Source organism: Choristoneura fumiferana, chromosome 9 (genome assembly GCF_025370935.1).
Source record: "Choristoneura fumiferana chromosome 9, NRCan_CFum_1, whole genome shotgun sequence".
NCBI lineage: Eukaryota > Metazoa > Arthropoda > Insecta > Lepidoptera > Tortricidae > Choristoneura > Choristoneura fumiferana.
Window position 1 is genome coordinate 16,082,650 of NC_133480.1, and position 23,363 is coordinate 16,106,012.

Here is a 23,363-nt window from a genome sequence, read left to right on the forward strand (position 1 = left end):
TGTTTTGTTCGAATAGACGGAGACGGCATCACATTTAACTGACAGTTAACACTAATCAATGGATGGTGAAACAGCCTCTTAATCTTTTCGCTGCCACGTCAAATACAAAAGACATCACCCATACGCCAGGCTTCTATATCGTAATGTCTAAAATACCTCCACAGCATGTCTACGGCCAGCACTATGCTGAGCTGAGACCGTTTCGCGATTTCGCAAATACCTTTCATATATATTTACTTTATACTTGTTTATTTTGTGTTTATGTAATTTGCGAAATGCGAATAAACGTTTTCTATTTCTATTTCTTAATTCGTGTGGTGTCGGGTTAGAATAACACCTCTCCATTTCTTCCATGGATGTAAGAGGCGACTGAGGACATAGGTTAAGGTACACCGTAGGCGACGGCTAGCAACTGTCACTATTGTACCGTTTTTGTCAAACTTAAAACCTAAATTGCTAAAAGTGGTCCGAAGCGGTAGCGTTTCGTGTCTCTGCCTACCCATTGGGAATAAGGCGTGATTTTTATGTATAGTATATATATATATATAGGTCGTTGGCGTGGAACCTGCGGTGCGTATATATGAGTCGTTGCCGTTGAAAAGGTTTAAGGTGTGACCTGTTTGACGGTGGCGAGGCGCGAGAAGGCGGCGGTGTATGCGAGCTGCCGCTCGGGCGGCGCCGCGCCCGCGCCCGCGCCCGCTCCCGCTCCCGCTCCCGCCTCCCGCCGCCACCGGCACGTGCGAGTACATCGACACGCCGCCCACCGCCGACACTGAGCTCATCCCTGCGACAAAAATATCGACATTTACCACTTAATAGCGTTTATACCTGCTGAGCTGGCAACGTTGCATTTTTGTTAGTTTTTAGGGTTCCGGAGCCAAAATGGCAAAAACGGAACCCTTATTGTTTCGCCATGTCTGTCTGTCTGTCTGTCCGTCCGCAGCTTTGCTCGGGGACTATCAATGCTAGAAATCTGTAATTTTTTACGGATATATACATATATAGTTTAGTTTACATAAACTATGCCGACAAAATGGTACAGCGGAAATTGGGCTAAATTTGGTTCAGCGGACTCGCAGCTAATTGGCCGTTATAAACAGAGTGGCAAACAGATACATGAACGATTCCATAGGGTTTCGAATTTCTTGGTTCATGTAACCCTAAAAAAATAGCCAAGATTGGATGTTACTCACTTTGCGGCACCGCGACGTGCCTTAAAATCTTCAAGTTGAGTGGGTACAGCTCCAATTCTACGTCAGAATTCGGAGGCCGGATCACCTAGAGCAAATATAAGCATATTAGCACACACGAGATATCAGCCAAAGAGGGAGAGAATATGAAATTGGAGAAGAAAATAATGTCACAGAAGTCTTTGAATGCAGTGTTTTTTTAATGAAAGAATGTTTTCTTTAAGCCGAGTCGAGGTAACAAAAGGTTTTTGGCTGCGTTTCGACCAGAGATGTGCGAGGATGGAGGACGAAACGGTTTATTTACCTATCCTCGCTCCGCTCACCTGTCTCAACTTTTCAACTCATCACAACTAGTGCTGTGTTGTGCGAGGATAGGTAAATGAAGCGTTTCTATTGGTCCATGTTATGATCATACCGAAAATCCGCCATAATACCCCTGTTGGCAGACTGACTGGTCCAGTCAGATACGTCGCGAAATGAAACCGTCTGACATAGAGTATAGTAGAGGCACGGCACTGACCTGGCGCGGCAGAGGCTCCGCGCCGCCGTACCACAGCGCGAGGGCGCGCCACAGTGCGTCGGGCACGAGCTATAGTAGAGGCACGGCACTGACCTGGCGCGGCAGAGGCTCCGCGCCGCCGTACCACAGCGCGAGGGCGCGCCACAGTGCGTCGGGCACGAGCTATAGTAGAGGCACGGCACTGACCTGGCGCGGCAGAGGCTCCGCGCCGCCGTACCACAGCGCGAGGGCGCGCCACAGCGCGTCGGGCACGAGCTATAGTAGAGGCACGGCACTGACCTGGCGCGGCAGAGGCTCCGCGCCGCCGTACCACAGCGCGAGGGCGCGCCACAGTGCGTCGGGCACGAGCTATAGTAGAGGCACGGCACTGACCTGGCGCGGCAGAGGCTCCGCGCCGCCGTACCACAGCGCGAGGGCGCGCCACAGTGCGTCGGGCACGAGCTATAGTAGAGGCACGGCACTGACCTGGCGCGGCAGAGGCTCCGCGCCGCCGTACCACAGCGCGAGGGCGCGCCACAGTGCGTCGGGCACGAGCTATAGTAGAGGCACGGCACTGACCTGGCGCGGCAGAGGCTCCGCGCCGCCGTACCACAGCGCGAGGGCGCGCCACAGTGCGTCGGGCACGAGCTATAGTAGAGGCACGGCACTGACCTGGCGCGGCAGAGGCTCCGCGCCGCCGTACCACAGCGCGAGGGCGCGCCACAGTGCGTCGGGCACGAGCTATAGTAGAGGCACGGCACTGACCTGGCGCGGCAGAGGCTCCGCGCCGCCGTACCACAGCGCGAGGGCGCGCCACAGTGCGTCGGGCACGAGCTATAGTAGAGGCACGGCACTGACCTGGCGCGGCAGAGGCTCCGCGCCGCCGTACCACAGCGCGAGGGCGCGCCACAGTGCGTCGGGCACGAGCTATAGTAGAGGCACGGCACTGACCTGGCGCGGCAGAGGCTCCGCGCCGCCGTACCACAGCGCGAGGGCGCGCCACAGTGCGTCGGGCACGAGCTATAGTAGAGGCACGGCACTGACCTGGCGCGGCAGAGGCTCCGCGCCGCCGTACCACAGCGCGAGGGCGCGCCACAGTGCGTCGGGCACGAGCTATAGTAGAGGCACGGCACTGACCTGGCGCGGCAGAGGCTCCGCGCCGCCGTACCACAGCGCGAGGGCGCGCCACAGTGCGTCGGGCACGAGCTATAGTAGAGGCACGGCACTGACCTGGCGCGGCAGAGGCTCCGCGCCGCCGTACCACAGCGCGAGGGCGCGCCACAGTGCGTCGGGCACGAGCTATAGTAGAGGCACGGCACTGACCTGGCGCGGCAGAGGCTCCGCGCCGCCGTACCACAGCGCGAGGGCGCGCCACAGTGCGTCGGGCACGAGCTATAGTAGAGGCACGGCACTGACCTGGCGCGGCAGAGGCTCCGCGCCGCCGTACCACAGCGCGAGGGCGCGCCACAGTGCGTCGGGCACGAGCTATAGTAGAGGCACGGCACTGACCTGGCGCGGCAGAGGCTCCGCGCCGCCGTACCACAGCGCGAGGGCGCGCCACAGTGCGTCGGGCACGAGCTATAGTAGAGGCACGGCACTGACCTGGCGCGGCAGAGGCTCCGCGCCGCCGTACCACAGCGCGAGGGCGCGCCACAGTGCGTCGGGCACGAGCTATAGTAGAGGCACGGCACTGACCTGGCGCGGCAGAGGCTCCGCGCCGCCGTACCACAGCGCGAGGGCGCGCCACAGTGCGTCGGGCACGAGCTATAGTAGAGGCACGGCACTGACCTGGCGCGGCAGAGGCTCCGCGCCGCCGTACCACAGCGCGAGGGCGCGCCACAGTGCGTCGGGCACGAGCTATAGTAGAGGCACGGCACTGACCTGGCGCGGCAGAGGCTCCGCGCCGCCGTACCACAGCGCGAGGCGCGCCACAGTGCGTCGGGCACGAGCTATAGTAGAGGCACGGCACTGACCTGGCGCGGCAGAGGCTCCGCGCCGCCGTACCACAGCGCGAGGGCGCGCCACAGTGCGTCGGGCACGAGCTATAGTAGAGGCACGGCACTGACCTGGCGCGGCAGAGGCTCCGCGCCGCCGTACCACAGCGCGAGGGCGCGCCACAGTGCGTCGGGCACGAGCTATAGTAGAGGCACGGCACTGACCTGGCGCGGCAGAGGCTCCGCGCCGCCGTACCACAGCGCGAGGGCGCGCCACAGTGCGTCGGGCACGAGCTATAGTAGAGGCACGGCACTGACCTGGCGCGGCAGAGGCTCCGCGCCGCCGTACCACAGCGCGAGGGCGCGCCACAGTGCGTCGGGCACGAGCTATAGTAGAGGCACGGCACTGACCTGGCGCGGCAGAGGCTCCGCGCCGCCGTACCACAGCGCGAGGGCGCGCCACAGTGCGTCGGGCACGAGCTATAGTAGAGGCACGGCACTGACCTGGCGCGGCAGAGGCTCCGCGCCGCCGTACCACAGCGCGAGGGCGCGCCACAGTGCGTCGGGCACGAGCTATAGTAGAGGCACGGCACTGACCTGGCGCGGCAGAGGCTCCGCGCCGCCGTACCACAGCGCGAGGGCGCGCCACAGTGCGTCGGGCACGAGCTATAGTAGAGGCACGGCACTGACCTGGCGCGGCAGAGGCTCCGCGCCGCCGTACCACAGCGCGAGGGCGCGCCACAGTGCGTCGGGCACGAGCTATAGTAGAGGCACGGCACTGACCTGGCGCGGCAGAGGCTCCGCGCCGCCGTACCACAGCGCGAGGGCGCGCCACAGTGCGTCGGGCACGAGCTATAGTAGAGGCACGGCACTGACCTGGCGCGGCAGAGGCTCCGCGCCGCCGTACCACAGCGCGAGGGCGCGCCACAGTGCGTCGGGCACGAGCTATAGTAGAGGCACGGCACTGACCTGGCGCGGCAGAGGCTCCGCGCCGCCGTACCACAGCGCGAGGGCGCGCCACAGTGCGTCGGGCACGAGCTATAGTAGAGGCACGGCACTGACCTGGCGCGGCAGAGGCTCCGCGCCGCCGTACCACAGCGCGAGGGCGCGCCACAGTGCGTCGGGCACGAGCTATAGTAGAGGCACGGCACTGACCTGGCGCGGCAGAGGCTCCGCGCCGCCGTACCACAGCGCGAGGGCGCGCCACAGTGCGTCGGGCACGAGCTATAGTAGAGGCACGGCACTGACCTGGCGCGGCAGAGGCTCCGCGCCGCCGTACCACAGCGCGAGGGCGCGCCACAGTGCGTCGGGCACGAGCTATAGTAGAGGCACGGCACTGACCTGGCGCGGCAGAGGCTCCGCGCCGCCGTACCACAGCGCGAGGGCGCGCCACAGTGCGTCGGGCACGAGCTCGAAGTCGCGGTGCTGCGCCAGCGTCACGTCGCGCCGCAGGTGCCCGCCCTCGCCCGTCAGCGTGCGCACCTGGAACAACCCACGCCTGTAGTCTATACCAGGGCTTCACCTGTCACCTGTGCGCCGCGGCGTGTACCCAAGGGCGTCGCGTGAGGCTCCTGCTACCCAGGAAACATAGGCAGTCTAGCAAAAATCATCATTTCTTATTTCGACTACCTAGGTTTCTCTCGCTGAAAGGGCGCCGTGATGTAATACTAAGCCCATAATTGCAGAGAAAACTGAAAAAGTTTGGGAACCCCTGGTCTATACTAAACTCGCCTGGAGGAATAAAATTACTACTAAGTTTAGTACAGTCGTCAGTTGTTCTTTTTCAAAAAACTTAGCCGATTGATTCATGCGTACTCCATGTTTTGTTCTAGCTTGGAGGAAAACATGGGGTAGTACGAAATAAGAAAAAAACAAGAGGGAGTGGCACGGGAGCGGGAAATAAATAAATAAGTAAAGAAGTTCAACTGAGTATAATTCCGTCAATTTCGAAAATACAAACTGAGACATGGATGCACAGAAATATCAGAAAAAGAGACTAGCACTGGGAATCGAACCCAGGTCCTCAGCATTCCGTGCTGCGTGCCATACCCCTACACTACCACTGGACAGGAGTACAGAAACGAATTTCTCCTATGCACATATATCTCAGGTTGGTTTTTTTCTACTACGCTACTTAAGCAGCAGGTATTTTCGATATGGTTTTACGGGATGACCGTAAAAGTAACAAATTTGGAGTTGAAATAAAAAATACAAAAAAAGACTCCAAACAACCAATCGTACATGTAACATCGATTGTTGAGCCACTCGGCACTGTTCATAATCCGATTGGTTTAGGTTTAAAGACATTTTATTCCCATATAAGACATTACATCACTTTCATGAGAACAATAGTTTGCATTATCACTAAATTATTATACAATATAAATAACAAAAAAATCCGTTTGTCGGTGAGAGTTAACATAACAAGTAGGTAGGTATATATAGTACATACATTTGTTCAATTATATAGGTATGAGGTAGGTAGTAGTAGTAGATACTTGCCCGTGTTTGACTCATTCTTTGAAATTTACAATAGCAATTTGTTATCAATTACATATTGAGCAAGTTGTTTTTTAAATGAGTTAAACGAGTTCGCTCTCTTTATAAATAATGGTATTTTATTATACAGGCGCACACCTTCACAAGTAATTGTCTTTCGACCATAATTAGTCCTGGTTTTAGGTAGAACAATAAGACTAGCACGGCGCAGGCGCGTGCGGGAGTACAAGCATTTTTTCAGGCTCAAACAATCCCGTCCGAGTGTGGCGACAGTACCTTGAGCGAGTCGGGTGCCCTTAGCCGCTTGTTGTCGATGGGCCCGGGCGCGCGCGGGCGCGGCGCGGCGCTGCTGACGCCGCTGCTGCTGCCGGCTGACCCCAGCGAGGCCGTCTCCGCGCGCCACAGCAACGACCCCATCGATTCTGCACATAAACAATACCCAATCAAACTACAGTACAATAAACATACTCAGGATGCTTAGCGCCTCCCTCCCGTTTTGTTGACGATATGATGGTCCTGTGCTGGTGGTACTGAAGGACCCGTCCCAGACGATGATGATGAAGCTCCCAGCTCTCGCAGCTCACCGCACAATGATCACCTGGCAGCACACGTTATGAACAGAGAAAATGATAGCCGCGGCACTGTCTGCTAGCTTTGACGATATGATGGCACGCTCACCCATGCTAGTGGTGCTGAAGGACTCGTCACAGATGATGGTGATAATAAAGCTCTCAACCCTATTCTCTATCTGTTACGCAGCCAAGACACGCCCAACAACGGTCATCTCGCCTCTCCCTATGTTGATGGTAGGCTCACCCCGCTCGTGGTGCCGAAGGTCTCGTCGCAGATAATGGTCATGACTCAGCTCTCAGCTCTCTCATCTGTCATCTGGCCCCTTATGTTGACGATATGATAGTACGCTCACCCGTGCTAGTGGTGGTGAAGGACTCGTCGCAGACGATGGCCTCGTCGGGCGCGCGCGGGCCGCGGCAGCAGGCGGCGTCGCCGGCGGTGTAGGCGGCCCAGGCGCCCCACCACTCGGACGCTATCAGGTACCAGAACTGGCCCACGCTGTAGCCGCGCTGCACATCACGCCGGAGCCAACCGAGTACTGGAACAAGGACATAAGTTAGGCCACACTGCCCCCAAAAAAAATATCGTATCGTCAGCAAACTGTTAACTTTGCGGAACCCGAACGATGGAGATCCAATCGTCGTCACTTACGATGTATACCTGCGGGGCTACTACGAAATTCGAAAATGGAAGTTCGTGTCGTTCCGTCGCTCTGACGCTTATACTATTTATACGAGAGTGACAGGGACGAAACGAACTTCGAATTTCGGAGTAGGCCCTCAGTTATACAAAGGTGATCAATCCAAATGGGTCAGTATGGAGAAGTCAGAATCTACAAGAGATAGAGAAATGTGTTCTTAGGAACCACGCGTCGATTTCAGATTGAATAAAAATGACATTTAAAAAAAAGTCATACATGGCCGAGAATCGAAAATCTATTAATGAAAATGAAATGAAAATTTATTCGAGACACAAAAATATCAAAAAATACATATTAAGTAATCGCATGTCATATTTGTTATTATACTTGGTCCTGTGAGTATAAGAAGCCAACTTTGCTATAAAATAATTTGTCAACATAAGACAGAAATAACCATGATTGAAATACTTAGCAAAATTATGCATAATATATACTCAAGCAGAGGGTCGTGGGTTCAAACCCCGGCTCGCACCTCTAAGTTTTTCGAAATTCATGTGCGGAGTTACATTTGAAATTACCACCAGCTTTGCGTGAAGGAAAACATCGTGAGGCAACCTGCACAAACCTGCGAAGCAATTCAATGGTGTGTGTGAAGTTCCCAATCCGCACTGGGCCCGCGTGGGAACTATGGCCCAAGCCCTCTCATTCTGAGGGGAGGCCTGTGCCCTGCAGTGGGACGTATATAGGCTGGGATGAATGTGACCACTAGATAGTGGCATTACATGCGCGCAGTTCTCATCCTGCTGTTATCGGTTAGCTAACACTTTTATAATGTTCTTGTATAATATTGTATTAGTCCGGGGATCGAATCCCAGATAATTGTAAGAAAAATACGAATATTTGCTCTAACAAAAATAAACTTTAGATTTTCTATACGTTGACAAATACTTGAAAATCTTGCAAGTGTGTTTGTGCAATAACGAACAGTTACATGTAAATATATGTCCACGCCACGTCAATAGCGCTATTATTCTAAGGAGAATAACTCATTCATGGCCATAAAGACGTCATCCTACCTTATGCATGATGTAAAGATATTGTGGCGGTTTATAATATCTAACGGTATAGGTATAATCGCATAATATGTTTCCAAGTCTGAAGATATAATTCAATTCTTTGAATAAAGTTTTTTCAACTTCTCCAGAAGCTCTATATGGTATTTTAAAGTTTCTCGATTTTAACTCATAATTAGGGCTCGGAATTTTGCGTGCGACTATTGACAGGTTGTAGGGAGAGAGCATCGGTTTTTATCGATGTTATCGACAAATCGATATTTTTTTAAGTAACTAAATAAAACCTCAAACTTTACGTACGTACTTTTTTCAGCGGTCAATAATGAAAAAAGTTCAAAATATTGGAAAGTTTCATCCGTTCAAATTGCTTTATTGGGATCACTATAATTACGAATACCTACCTTTATATTTTATTGCTTGAGAAAAGCTCCCTCTGAGACTACTTAACGTTAGGTAGCTTGTTTGCCTACCCTTTGATAAAATAAAAGAGAAAATATTATTTTGTATTCCTTCAGTTCTTACCATAGCCAATATAAAGTATTTTATAATAATATTTCAAGCAAAAATATATTTACAATTATGTATTAAAGTTACAACATAAATAAAATAAAAACTACCGATTTGTCGAGAACATCGATAAAAAGCGGTGCTCTCTCCTTACAATCTGTCACTAGCCGCACGCAAAATTCTGGGCCCTACTCATAATTAAAAGCAAATCTAGGATTTAAACACGACATAAATATTACTAAAAAAACTCGGGGCAAATATGTACATAGGTGCGTCCAGTGTCAGCAAAATATCCTAAGCAAAATGTATGCAGCGAAGGGTTTCAGATGGTTAGTAACAGAGACGTAAAAAATAAGATGTTCAGACTTTTCTTAATGGTTGTTCTGTAAGAGCTCAAATTTCAGTTTCTAATTGAACAGTGAGTGTGAATTTCCCAACTCGCACTGGGCCCGCGTGGGAATTACGGCCCCAGCCCTCTCGTATCAAGAGGAGGCCTATGCTGAGCAATTGATCTCAGAAAGAAAAAGTTGTATTCCTCAATGACGTCATATGCACAACAGTGACACCCACAGACCTTATATCGAGATAGACGAAAAGAGCGCTTCAAACTGTATATTATCGTCTTGACATTGTACCTAATTTTAACCTTTTGACCATGTTTTACCCAGGATTATTATTATTATAATTATTTTTAAATTTAATTCTATTTTTATTTTGGCTGACAATGTTTTTTTAATTTACCACTATCATATACCTATTATTATTATTATTTTGTATACAATTTGACGGTCCTTTTGTGAATTTCTTATAATTACCTGACATGTATTTATAATGTATTTTTTCATTAGGTAATAAATAAATCTAATCTAATATAATCTAATCTATGAGAACCTAGCGTGTCGAATTTTTCGAACCAACGATGACTTCACGAGCGAGATTTAGTGATGGGAAACCAAGACCGCACGGTACCGATTCAAAGGCGTGCCGCCGCGACTCCGCGCATTTAGGTCGGACAAAACTTAGTAGATCAAACTTTTTACACGCAAGGTAGGAAAACTCTTAAGGTCTATCTCGATATAAGGTCAGTGGTCTGCCGCGTGCAACCCACTTCGTCATATTTACCTCCGGACAATGGCTTATCGCTTAGTAGGTCGAGCGCCTGACGGCCTGATAGCGCAGCGCATTTACTGCTACCAGCAGGGCTACTACGAAATCGAACCTTCAAGTTTAGAGTTTCGGAGTAGCCCTGCTGACTTACTACTTATGAGCCGAACTTTACAGGTTTACATTTTTTTAAATTTATTTATGTATACATCGCAAAAATCAACGAATCGAAGCATAAATTGCTATCGCACCCACTTTATTCGCCGGATCTAGCATAGTTAATAGGTATATTAGATAGATTCTCCATTTTTAGTCACTATTAAAAACTTTACTTAGTTGGTTTGTAGGTATTTAATTGTGTTTTAACTAACAATTGGTTTTTAACCCCCGACGAAAAACGACGGAACTTATTTTGATAAAACATGTCTAAGAACCATCGCTAGAAAACCTGCTTTCAAATAAAAAGAAACCGCATTGAAATCGGTTCACAGCAGACACAGACAGACACACATGGCGGTCAAACTTATAATATAACACCCCTCTTTTTTCGTCGTTAAAAACAAACAATCTACCAAAAGTCGTGACGTTTACAGCACGTCACTGCGTTCCCGCACCGTCTGCGTATTTTGAGCAGCGGTGTGGAGGGCATGCGATAAAAACGGTGCGCATACGATGCGTCACTGCGATTCCGTACCGTCACCGTTTTTGAGGCAGCGGTTTGGCCGCTCCTTAAAACGGACCTACTGCCGGTAGTAAATACGCTGTACTCAGAAGTAGTTGCAATACTATAGATTACGAAACGTAAACAGTCACATTACAAGTTATTGCCCTGGCGTTAACTAATTTATGACTTTTTTCATAACATTTATTTTGTTTATATTTACTGCTAATATAGGGTTGCCATAAATGTGGGGACGCAGACCGGGACATTTGAAGAAAAATAGTAAAGGTAGAAAAAAAGGGATATTTTATTACAACAATAGGTAGGTAACTTAAAAGGTTTAGTCCTTGCCTAAACACAAAACAACTTTTAACACAGTCATTCAATGCCAGCAACCCGCCAGTCAGGTTCTCTCATCGTACGTGCTTTTCGCTGCAAAGTGGGAAATGCTCTTTATCGGCTTTATTATACATCGGCTAGTTAGTCGTGTTCGTTGTAGGTATAGGTATTATTATTTACCAAGTCCAGTCCCCTACTAAATAACTATGATTTTCAAACCGGGACAATTTTCTTATCGGCCGGGACGCCCGGGACACCATGCTACAAGCCGGGACATGTCCTGGCGTACCGGGACGTATGGCAACCCTATGCTAATAGCTACAAGGAGGAAAGTTCTAGGGTTTCTTACCCGAAGGTTAAAATACGGAACTTTATTACTGTCCTTATGCTGTCTGTCTATCACATAGCTGTATCTCGAGAACCGTATAGACAGACAGCTGAAATTTAAACAATGCCTATTTTTTATTAATAAATCTCCATGACTCTTCATTGAACACCATAATACAGTAAGCACCACAGAAAACAGAGGTTCATAAAAAAAAACCATAACAAGCAATAATATCATTATGGGTGAGTCTTTTGATTGCTTCAGGGCTTTTTGGAGCGGTCATTCATTACAAACAAACAAATACACAAATCAAATATTAGTTTAGATAATACTAACAAAGGTGGGTAACCCAATAACATAATTATATTTGTCTAATTTTGTGTCACCTTATTACAAACAAGGCGATCAGATAATATTACATTGCAGTTGCGACATCACACACACGCTTGTTTTCATTATAAATATTGTTATCAAAGCTATCGTGAAGCATTGACACATTAAAATTATCAATGGAAAACATATTAAGTTCACGTAAACTTTTGATTTTTCTAGATTCCCACGGGAATTCCTATTGCATCATAGTTTTCTGTCTTTAAACTTAGCTGTTAAGATTCTGGTGTTTTGTACTTATCCTGTGGGAAAATCGGGATAATAAGTAGCCTATGTACAGCACAGCACAGAGTACTTTTTTCACCAATGTCTCGCTCCTGGTGTTAGCAGTGAACTTTTTTTACCCGACTGCCTGAAGGAGGGTTAAATGATAAAGGTGTGCACTCACCAATGTCCCTTTCCTGGTGCTTGCAGTGCGGCCGCAGCCCCAGCACGATGTGGCACACCTCGAACAGCAGCTGCAGGAAGGGCGCCACCAGGCTGTCGGCGCTCTCCACGCTCCATATCAGGAAGTCTTCCAGCGTCAGCGCAGTGTCCGCCGCGATCAAATCCACGGACTCCGGGATGTCTGTTATCTGGAAGTGTTTGAGGTACTTATTTATTTTTATCGTCGCCATTTATGTTTGAACATACTACTTCTGCTGCTGGATGCTGGGATAAGTTCATGGACAGGGATATTTGGAAATAATGAGGGCTATCGTTTTTTGTCTCACTAGATGGCGCACTGTTGCGTGAGGTTTTTAAGTGTGGCTTTCAGAGTCTGTTATTACGGGCGTTAAAACAAAGTTTAGATTAAAATCATATTTAAAACACCTTAAAACCGTACCATAAAAATATCCAGCAACCACAGTGTTGCTTAGTCCCATTTTGTTCGGAAAAAAACGGAGGACAAAAGTTTCCAAAGGACAAAACTGTCTCAAAACACAGACATTCATTGCCCCGTAACGCATAATTGCCATAATTAATTTCAGGTAATGCAAAATATTCACATAAAAATTCTAATTATAAATAAACCCGCGTAGCTCACCCAAAAACTATGAGATTTGACATTTCGGAGACCTCACGCTATACTAGCGCCTCTAGCGGCGAACTCATTCGCGATAGCCCTCATTGCGATCCGCATTGGCGATCCTTTACGTCTAATAGCGAATATACATTAGACAGTGACAATAAAAATGACGATAAAAATGCGGGTAGTAGTGCGCCGGTGTTAGTTTCGTCGGACCTTCGCGCGAGCAGAGTGGTGGCGCGTAGTGCGCGTGTTGCGGCAGCCGCCGAGTCGCGTGCTCCCTTGAAGAAGGGCTACGAAATAGCCCGACACATGTCGAGCTAAACTCGATTTAATATGAGTGAATATACTGTTTAAAAAATTTAGTTGTGTTGAATACTTGTATGATTTAAGTCATCAAATAACACTGCATATCTGTTTTAAAAAAATATACCACGTCGAGTTTCTTGCCGGGTTTTTTTCAACACAGCACAGGTTTTTCCGAGCCGGTTACAGATGTTTTGACGTTCATAAGTGTTTGTGTGTGACAGCCTAAATTAATAATTGATTAATAATTGAGCAAAAAAAAAATTATACAAACCTCCTTCTTACCCTCGCCGTCAGCGCTCGGGCCAAGCTGGAAAACCGGTTTCTTTCCATTCTTGGGTACATTCCTAATAAGTTTGTCCCTCAAATTCAACAGCACCACTTCAGGGTCAAAGCTCTTGTCGCCATCGGAATCGTCCGAAGGAGTGGACGCCCTGGAGCTCTGATTCTTGATGCTTTCGTTGGCGACCGTGCAGAGGATGCTGACCATGTCTTGCAGCTCTCTCTTGTTGAGCACGCCATCTCTGTCCAGGTCGAAGATCTTGAAGCAGACTGAAAGAGAAAGAGGATGGTCAGCGTTTTGAGGAACATAAATAAGGTTTGAGTCGGGAGGTGTTTAGGTCAGAGAGCTTGGACAAAAAAGCTTAAGCGCTTTACGCTGCTTGTGAAGATTGGAGCTTCTAAATTTTTGTTTTACTAAATAACTCTGGAGGCACGGTGGAGCAAGCGCGTTTTGGATTGGAGACCCCGGCTAGGCAAAAGAAATGTGGACAGACCGCCTGCTCCGATCGTCCGATGACATTGTGGAGACAGCAAGACCGGTTTGGAAGGGAGAGACAGATAGTCGATCTGGATGGAGAAAGGTTGGAGGCGTATGCCCAACGGTGGGCGAAAACGCGCTGATGAAGAAGAAGAAGAAGTTTGATTGGCTGACTGACAAGTCAACCTACAGTCCAAACTATTGGTGTGGGTTTTAATTTTTGCACAGGGCTTATTTCAAACATCTATTATAGAGCACTAAGGTCGTAGTTTTGGAATATTGACTCCCTAACACAAAAATAAATACAGAAATATATTATACAAATAAATTGTTCATGAAAAAAAAAAACAGTGAAATAAGGGATGATATGTTGCATGGAAAATCAAAACCGTATAGGTACACCTTTCATTGTTTCTTGGGGGTGGGAAACGTAACCAGAGGCCGTGTTGCACACAAAAAATGTCATTTGATTGCGATCGCTGCGCCAGAAACGTTAGCCAATACGGCCTCAATTCCTCATATCCATGGCATGCCAAGCAATTACCCACTACTAAATCGCTGGAGAGGTATGTCGACGTACTCGGTTCGATTCCCAACCTCAGCTTAATTTCATGAACTGAGTTATCGATTCGTTGACAATTCGAGCCCTCTATATTGAATAAATCCGCGTAACGGATGTAAAAAAACTAATCGGCTATAAAAAAGCGATCACGAGCGATCATTTGCGGTTTATTGAATGCCACGAAGGAATCTTCTAAGTTATAATCATAATGCACCAAGCAATTTACGACGAGAGAAGTCAGCGGCGTCTTTAGCCCATGTAGCGCCCGTGTGCAATTATTACTTTAGCGCCATCTAGGAAGAGCGCGGTCAAAAAGGAATTGGTACAAAGCGCCGCGGCCGGCGCCCCTAACACCGCTGCGCCCGTGTGCAACGCACACCCTGCACTATAGGTAAAGACGCCTCTGAGAGAAGTCTTTAGCTTATCTTTAAACAATGCATTTTCTGCCATTTCTAGGGGCAGCCGGCGACGCGGCCGCGTGTTTTCTGTACACTGCGCTGTCGAAACGCTTGCTGCACTAGTTGCACCTGGCAGTACACGCAATGAACAGGGAACACGTTTGTCACAATCTATTAATTAAGTATTCGTTGTCCCCCCCCCCCTACATCTTTGCGTAGAGGGTTAAAACAGATAATATTTTAGTATCGCATTTTACTAATGTAGCCATGAAAGCATATTGTTAACGATCTAATGCACAAAACGATAACAGCTAGAGGAAAACCACAAAATATTGTGAAAAATGGTCTTTTAATTATCTAAAACTGACGTATCAATTATAACCACAGGTTTTCCAATAGTTCATAATACCCGATTACTAATAGGAAGGAAAAATTGCTTTTTGATAGAAGCGCGTCTGCTAAACATAATTTTAAATAAAAAAAATTGTGGGCGCCTGACGGGATTCGAACACGCATCTCATGGTTATACGCGCCGAGTGTACTTTTAGCTCGTACAGACGCGGTCAAAGATATCTTTACACTTTATTACCTTGTCCGTCTCACTTCATGTTTGAGCTTTTGTATAAAATTGTCAGCTGCCACACAGTGACAAGGTACTAAACTGTAATGTAAAGATATCTTTAATCTCTACTGTATTCGCAGTCGCATATCTACGGATCTCTTTCTGCCATTAACGTTTGACATAACATACGTAACTACTAATATTATAAATAAATAAATATCATGATACACTTGACACCAATGACCTAGTCCCCAAACTAAGCAAAGCTTGTACTATGGGTACTAGGCAACGGATAAACATACTGCTAAATACATACTTAACTAACCTAACTTACTTAACCTAACTTTTTTAACAGACTTTTTGAGTTACGCCGAGACGTGGTTCACAAGCTTTGTTATTTTGGATATTATTTCAAATCTCAAGTTCTTTTTTCAATGATCAATTTGTACTTTAAGAAGTACATTCGGCCGTTATTCTGAGTGTTAATTGGTCCTTTATAAAGTACGCGAGGACCCACGAGGTTCTATACATATTAATCATCCGAGACCGCCGGGAATCGAACCCAGGACCGCAAGCTTCGTACAGCCAGATTCTCTAACCACTTGGCCATCCGGTCGTCAAAATGACTGATGAATGGTAATGAATGAAAAATGAGAAGTTTGCAAAGATGTTACGTGTTACTCAATCATTCAATAAAGTCCCGGGCAAGGACATGGCATATAGTTATTATCCTGAAAAAACTTCATAATTGCAATACAGCAATTATGCAAAATTCTTTTGTACAATAAAGAGTTAACATACATACATACATACATAATTTTCAAAGACGAAGTTGCGGGCAACAGCTAGTGTTTAACAAAGTAACCTCCCTGATCAATTAGTGAGGTGTAAAACCCAGTGTGTTTATTTATTTAGGTAATCGATTTACCTGTTATTTAGATACGTAAAAACAGGTTTGAAGGTTGATTGGTTTAATTGCTAACTAATGACACAGAATACATTGGAAGGAAAAATCTGAGGCGCTGCAGTGGAGTACAACAAAAGTCAAGATATACTTATGGTCCAATATTTTAGACTATCACGGTCATTACCGTACCTTGATTTTAGAGAAGCTCGATATTTCGGTACAGTTGCATGCGCCATAATTACGAGACGACTGCCCGAACTGTGCCGAAATATAGAGCTTCTCTAAAATCAAGGTACGCGGAACAAATCCCGAATTTAATTAATAAAATTATACTTATGGTCATATTTAGGTTAATTATGGATCATCATCCCAGCCTATATAGTTCCCACGCGGGCCCAGTGCGGATTGGGAACTTCGCACGCACCATTGAATCGCTTCGCAGGTTTGTGCAGGTTTCCTCAAGATGTTTTCCTTCACCGCCAAGCTCGTGGTAAATTTCGAAAAACTCAGAGGTGCGAGCCGGGGTTCGAACCCATTAATTATGGATAGTTATTCTAAAATAATTAAGGGCCAAAATATGATGTGTGATACTATCTCTGTTTATTCGGACAAAACAAACAGAGACGACATCAAAGATATCTGTCGCATAAAATTTATCAATTACACCTTTACAATTACAACTTTACTAACGCTAATTAAATGTCGCACCTACGAGTATGATTCGGACCGATTAGAATGAGTACCCTCAATAAGAGGGTGACAAAATTTTCTTCCGCCCCGGGCTGATACCCACGCTACGCCACTGACTTTACCCCTCTGAATGAGGGCTATCGTTTTTTGTCGAGGATATCGATTTATCGTTGCGTGAGGTTTTGAAGTGTGGTTACGGGCGTGAAAACGAAGTTTAGATTAACATCATTTTTAATACGCCTTAAAACCGTACCATAAAAATATCGAGCAAACACAGTGTAGTGTAGTCCCGTTTTGTACGGAAAAAAGGGAGGACAAGTTTCCGAAAGACAAAACTGTTCAAAACACGACATTCATTGCCCCGTAACGCATAATTGCCATAATTAATTTCAGGTAACGCAAAATATTCACAAAATTATTCTAATTATAAATAAACCCGCGTAGCTCACCCAAAAACTATGAGATTTGACATTTCTGAGACCTCACGCTACACTAGCGCCTCTAGCGGCGAATTCATACGCGATAGCCCTTATTGCTATTGTTAGTCTTTGAGATTCGGATTCAGAAAAGGTCCACGAAAGCATTTAAACAAAGTGTGCCATCTGTGCTTATCTCAGCTTACCGCGCTACCGATACTAAACAAACTAGAAAGATACTATATCGATGCAAATTCGACACTTATCTGTAGATAACACTTCACATGTCAATTGGTGCTTTAGCGAGTTTATCTTAATTATGTATAGAATCTATATTAATAATTTCGTCAAGGGGTACGGTAGACTCGAACGAAATGCACATCAAATTGAAGAGCGTAAAAAATTATTCAATCCGAGTCGACAACTTGTAGGCGGAAAATTCGGATTATCGAGTATTTTCAATATAAACTTGAATAAATTACTGTATATAATGGCGTTGCAAAGTAAACATGTCAATCAAAGTCATCACATCAAAGTGGCGTTAGTGTCACGTCATCACGTGTCACAGGTTTGCATTTCGTTCTCCATTGTGACCTCTTAAGGGCCCCACACACGGTACGATTCGTCGATTTTCATCAGATCGATCATACAGACGAATCTTACCATATATTGGGGGATAAAGGTTAATTCAGTTTTCCCAGAAGGTCATATGGGTAACAATAAAAAGGTTACGAACCACTGAACTAGACCCTACCAACTGTCGGCTGTCACCTTGCCTGGCTTTGGGTACGGAATCCTAAAAAAATAAACGTTAATCTCACTAATATTGGTGCGATATGGACCATATCGCTTACATTTAGTCTACCATATCATATGGTACACTTAAAGTAACGGATTCTGGTATGGTTCTACTTACATCAAGTCACATCTCCTATCCTGAATCAGCCTGTATAATAAAATGATTCAAAAATCTTTTGACCCCCACAAATGTTATATGAACATAGACGATATGTGACTAATTCCTACATGAAGCGCAACTCACATACATAGTGCATATAATTGCAAGTCAGAATAGCTATTTGTTGGGGCGTGATGTCATTGGCGCATTGTGTTTGAGCACTCAAGTTAATTAACTGTGACAGGTGCATCCAAGATACTGTACGTACTGTTTGTTGGCGGAAACTGAATCGTTGTAATTTTTAAGGAACCATAAAAAAGGAGTTTCCATACGAAATGCCGTAACTGAAAAACCGATAGGATACTTCCAGTTGTTCCAGAAACTTGATTTTTTTTTTGCTTCGCAGGTTGTGCAGGTTTCCTCACGATGTTTTCCTTCACCGTGAAGCTCGTGGTGAATTCGGAACGTAAATGCTGGCCGCGTCGCTAGCGTCCAGTTCATCATCATCATCATTACCATATCATTCGTAGGACGTCCACTGTTGGACATGTCTCCCCCATAGACCTCCAGTTACTTCGGTTGGATGCGCCCCGCGGCTTTATTTAGGTCATCCGTCCATCTCGTTGGTGGACGTCCTACGCTGCGCTTGCTGATCCGCGGTCTCCATTCGAGAACTTTTCGGCCCCGACGGCCATCTGTTGTACCATCAGCCAAATATGTGGTCTACCACCCTAAAGCTGATAATCGTTTGCATGTCACAAAACAATAATGCCAATTGACGAGTGTGTCGACTTGGAAGTTCGACTTTAGCGACATATTTATTTGATAGGAACTTGTTTAAAAATTGATAAACCACTTATTTGGCTGATGGTACATGCTAAAGCCTGACTAGAAATATATAACTATTCGCCATGTTGCGGAATTTCATTGGAACTATTTTTTTACACTGGCAATAATTTTAATGATTGTCAGTGTCACTGTGGCGGTTTCTTTGAACAATAACAAAAATGTGCCCAAAACGATTAGTAGTCAACAACGGATTATTGTAAATAATCTATATTAATAATTTCGTCAAGGGGTACGGTAGGCTCGAACGAAATGCACATCAAATTGAAGAGCGTAAAAAACTAGTCAATCCGAGTCGACCACTTGTAGACGGAAAATTCGGATTATCGAGTATTTTCAATATAAACTTGAATAAATTACTAAGTATATAATGGCGTTGCGAAGTAAACATGTCAATCAAAGTCATCACATCAAAGTGGCGTTAGTGTCACGTCATCACGTGTCACAGGTTTTTTTTTTTTTTTTTTTTTTTTTATGGCTACGAGAACATTAGCCAATGACAAAGTTAGGGAAACAGTTGTTATAATATGATAAAACGGTAATAGGATTACGGAAAAAATTTAGGATCAGAAAGGATTGGAGTTAACGTGTAGGAGTATATATACGAAATAAAATTATAATTTGATATCATTTTTTTGCATTTCGTTCTCCATTGTGACCTCTTAAGGGCCCCACACACGGTACCATTCGTCGATTTTCATCAGATCGATCATACAGACGAATCTTACCATATATTGGTCCCTTTAGGTCTAATTTCTTTGATTATGAGACAGAGACATCATAATTATTTGGGCAAATAAGATTTAGGAGAACTATCTACTGGTGAAATACCGATACGTAGGTTAGCTGTGAAAGTGTTTGTGATAATATTAAGGCTGGGAATATACGTCAGATGTATCGATAAGTACGTACGACAGTCTTTAAACTGGCAAAAATTTTTTTTCAAACATATTATTATGAGTGTGACATTTTACCCGAGCGAAGCCGGGTTTTCATCTAGTGTTTATAATAAACTACTGAAGAAAAAAATAGCTTGGGGAATGAAACTATTTCACTAAAAAACCTTTTCAAATTAACATCAGAGCTAACAGGTAAACGTTGTAGACAAGTCAAGATGTCATTGTTCTGACTATACCTATGGACTATACTAAACTATTGCCATAAAATAAAAATAATAGCGCACTCTTGACAATAGTCATAAATTTTTGGTTTACCTTTACATGGTCCAGCAACCAAGTAGCGACTTTAAAAGAATTAGCGAAGTAACTACTGCGAATAATCCATGGTTTTAGAGTTTGGGCTAGATAAAACAGCGTCAAAACAGGACATCCTCCGTTTGTTACGTAAACGGAGGTGTCGCGCCAAACAATAGATAATAGCGACCTCCGGCCTTGACAGCCAAACCGTGCCTCTGTACGTAATCGACGGCAAGTTTCTTGACAGGTTTTACTGCTGTACAGCCGCCAGCAAAAATATCTGACACAAGCGTGCATAAATATCTGATACGACTCTTATTTCTAGGGCCGGTAGGTGTTAGTTATTTTTTCACGCTCCGCTGTTGTAACTATGCGAATGAGAAGTTTTGCGTGAAGTAAAATGTGAATATAATATGAAATTGGTAGTACGTAACAGTAGTAGTAGTAATAAATCATGCTTGTTCTGGAACAAATGTTTATTAACGTTTTTAAAGAAAATAAAAGTCTATCACGCATAATTATTACAGTAGACACATTAACTAATATACCTATTAAGAACAGTTCTATCACACCACATTTTCAATTTTCATTACATTTTATGGAATAATCGAGAAAAACTAACAAAAATGCAACGTTGCCAGCTCAGCAGGTATAAACGCTTTTAATATGTATTTAATTGTTATCTATCTATTTAGGTATGTTTATCCGCCTACTACAGAGGGATGTAGGTATATACATATGCTTGAAATGATAACGAATGATGTTCCGATTTAGAAAAAAAAAACTTCGTCACGTGCACGACTTAGGAACCTGGGGGCTCGTCGTGCAACATACATATAAAAAAACACACACACACAATAGACGCGGTTGCGTAATTTAAAATCATATTTAGTAGGTACAGACGAAAAAACTCGACAGGGTCATTGTCTACATATTTTATTTTAAATTTTAAATTACGTTTAATTGCTTACTTATCAGATATCTGTATTGTTTATCAGGAGACACGTTCATCGCTGTCATAGTGACGTCAATATGGGACGAGATTTGTTTCCATGAGTGTGAGGGGAAATAAACAGCGATACGCGCGTGCAACAATATTATAAATGCGAAAGTAACTCTGTCTGTCTGTCTGTCTGTTACGCTTTCACGTCGACACCGCTGAACCGATTTTGATGAAATTTGGTATAGACATAGTGTACTGAACTGAAGGGTCCCAAAAATAAGAATGCACTTCTCGTTGCACTGGTCTTTATTAGCAAAGCCTACTTGCTTGCTACTGAATCGCTTTTGTAATGCTACGATGAAACAATAATAATCTGAAGACTTTATACAATCTAAGATAGCGTGTCGTTAGCTTGTTGCAGATGCGGTATAACGACATCTATGAAGATATTTACAAATTAAATATTTTTAGAAAAAGTTGTATTAATTGATATTTTAACTATCACACGACGTTTAATATAATTTAAATAACATAACAAACATTTTATAACATTAAACAACTCCAAAATTACCTACAAAATATGGTGAAACTAGCCCCATCTGTTATCTGATAGTTGAACCGTAATACTTTGATATGAAACAATTATATTTTAAGATGCGAGTTTTTGAATAGTTATTAGTACGTGAACATACCGCCCGCCAAGGACGCATTGACGAATGCAGTCCTTAATTAGATAAGCCAACGACACCATAAAACTAAAACAAAACATAACCACAACTAGGACAGAACATAACAATTAACTTATACAAACAAATTAGAACAAAAGTACAATTTATTATTCAATAGGTAAGCAACACAATTTGCTTACGGGTCTTTTAATTATATTGCCCTTGCATTTTAAACTAACAACACGAGTAACGCCGTCCAAACCAGGGTGTTTCTTAACAATTAGACCGTACAACCACTTAGCAGGAGGTAAATCATCCTCTTTAACCAATACTACGCTACCAAGTGAAGGTTCGGGTATTTGATGAGACCACTTATAACGATGGTAAAATTGTGTTAGGTATTCACGCGACCAGCGGTACCAGAAGTCCTGTACCATCCTTTGGGTAAGTTGCCATCGCTTCAAACTACTTAAGTTGCAAGATAAATAATTGTTTTCTGGAATTAAAACTAAAACTGGCTCCAACTTTCAAGATTTCAAAATTTTTAACAAAAAGATAAGGTAAATAAATAAGGTAAGTATTTTTTTTTATAAATTATTATTAAATTATTTTCTTTCAGGTTATTTAATTGACTTCTTTACTAAATTTGTATCTTTTGAGTTTAGTTTTAAGTAATTTATATTTTTTCTTTTTCAGCCTCGACGGTCCCTCTTTCCCCAGCTGTTCATTGGTAAACTGATGGATACTTCTAGAAGCACAGTCTGCTGAATCATCTTTGAACGAGATATGTGCCCCAATGACTGCGTTTTGAGCTAAGTATTTATTATTATTTTTATTAGGATCAGTTACCTCTACTGTATTATTATCTAACTTCAAATATCCTTTTTTCAGGTGACGTTGCAGAGATGAACAACGTTCAACGGCTATGGCTTCAGAGTTTCTACTGGAACATAAGAGCTTTACAACAGACTGACTGGAACCTTCAACGATTCTTGTGACAGCGCATGTTTCTTGACACCGTTCCTCTTCCCCGGTGTAAAGCTGCTTAGGATCTGTGACAAGAGTATCACTTTCGAGTTTCGAAAATTGTTTGCGTGTGTCATTTTCTTTGGCCTGTACATGCACATGATTGACGCTGATGTTCTGAGATTTAATAGAACAGTTCGTATTGACGGGTCCAAATAGGATCCAACCAAAAGCTGTATTCTGAGCTGTCGGTGTTCCTAAAGGACCTTTGATCATCCCATTCAACAAGACTTGACTATAAACATCTGCTCCCAGGAGCATATCTATTTTGTTTGGGATGTCAAAGTTTGGATCTGCTAGGTTTAAATTTGCAAACTCTGAATGAAGCTCGACTACAACTCTCTCATCAGGGAGAATTGATGTGAGTTTGCTTAGGACAAAAGCGTCTACGTCTACAACAAAGTTCGGATCAGGCAGTGATTGAATTTTGACTTGAACC

General features: G+C 44.8%; 1 protein-coding gene across 1 annotated transcript in view; it reads right to left on the reverse strand.

Moving 5' to 3' along the window:
* The window catches only part of Usp32 (Ubiquitin specific protease 32), a gene marked incomplete in the record, with an annotated part of 68,592 nt that overhangs the window by 32,874 nt on the left and 12,355 nt on the right, over positions 1 to 23,363 (reverse strand). Inside the window, 8 exon segments of the mRNA XM_074092710.1 lie at positions 617 to 718; positions 756 to 784; positions 1,194 to 1,278; positions 4,965 to 5,105; positions 6,399 to 6,544; positions 7,048 to 7,233; positions 12,126 to 12,312; positions 13,327 to 13,604. Of these exon segments, the coding sequence (XP_073948811.1) occupies positions 617 to 718; positions 756 to 784; positions 1,194 to 1,278; positions 4,965 to 5,105; positions 6,399 to 6,544; positions 7,048 to 7,233; positions 12,126 to 12,312; positions 13,327 to 13,604 (1,154 nt within the window).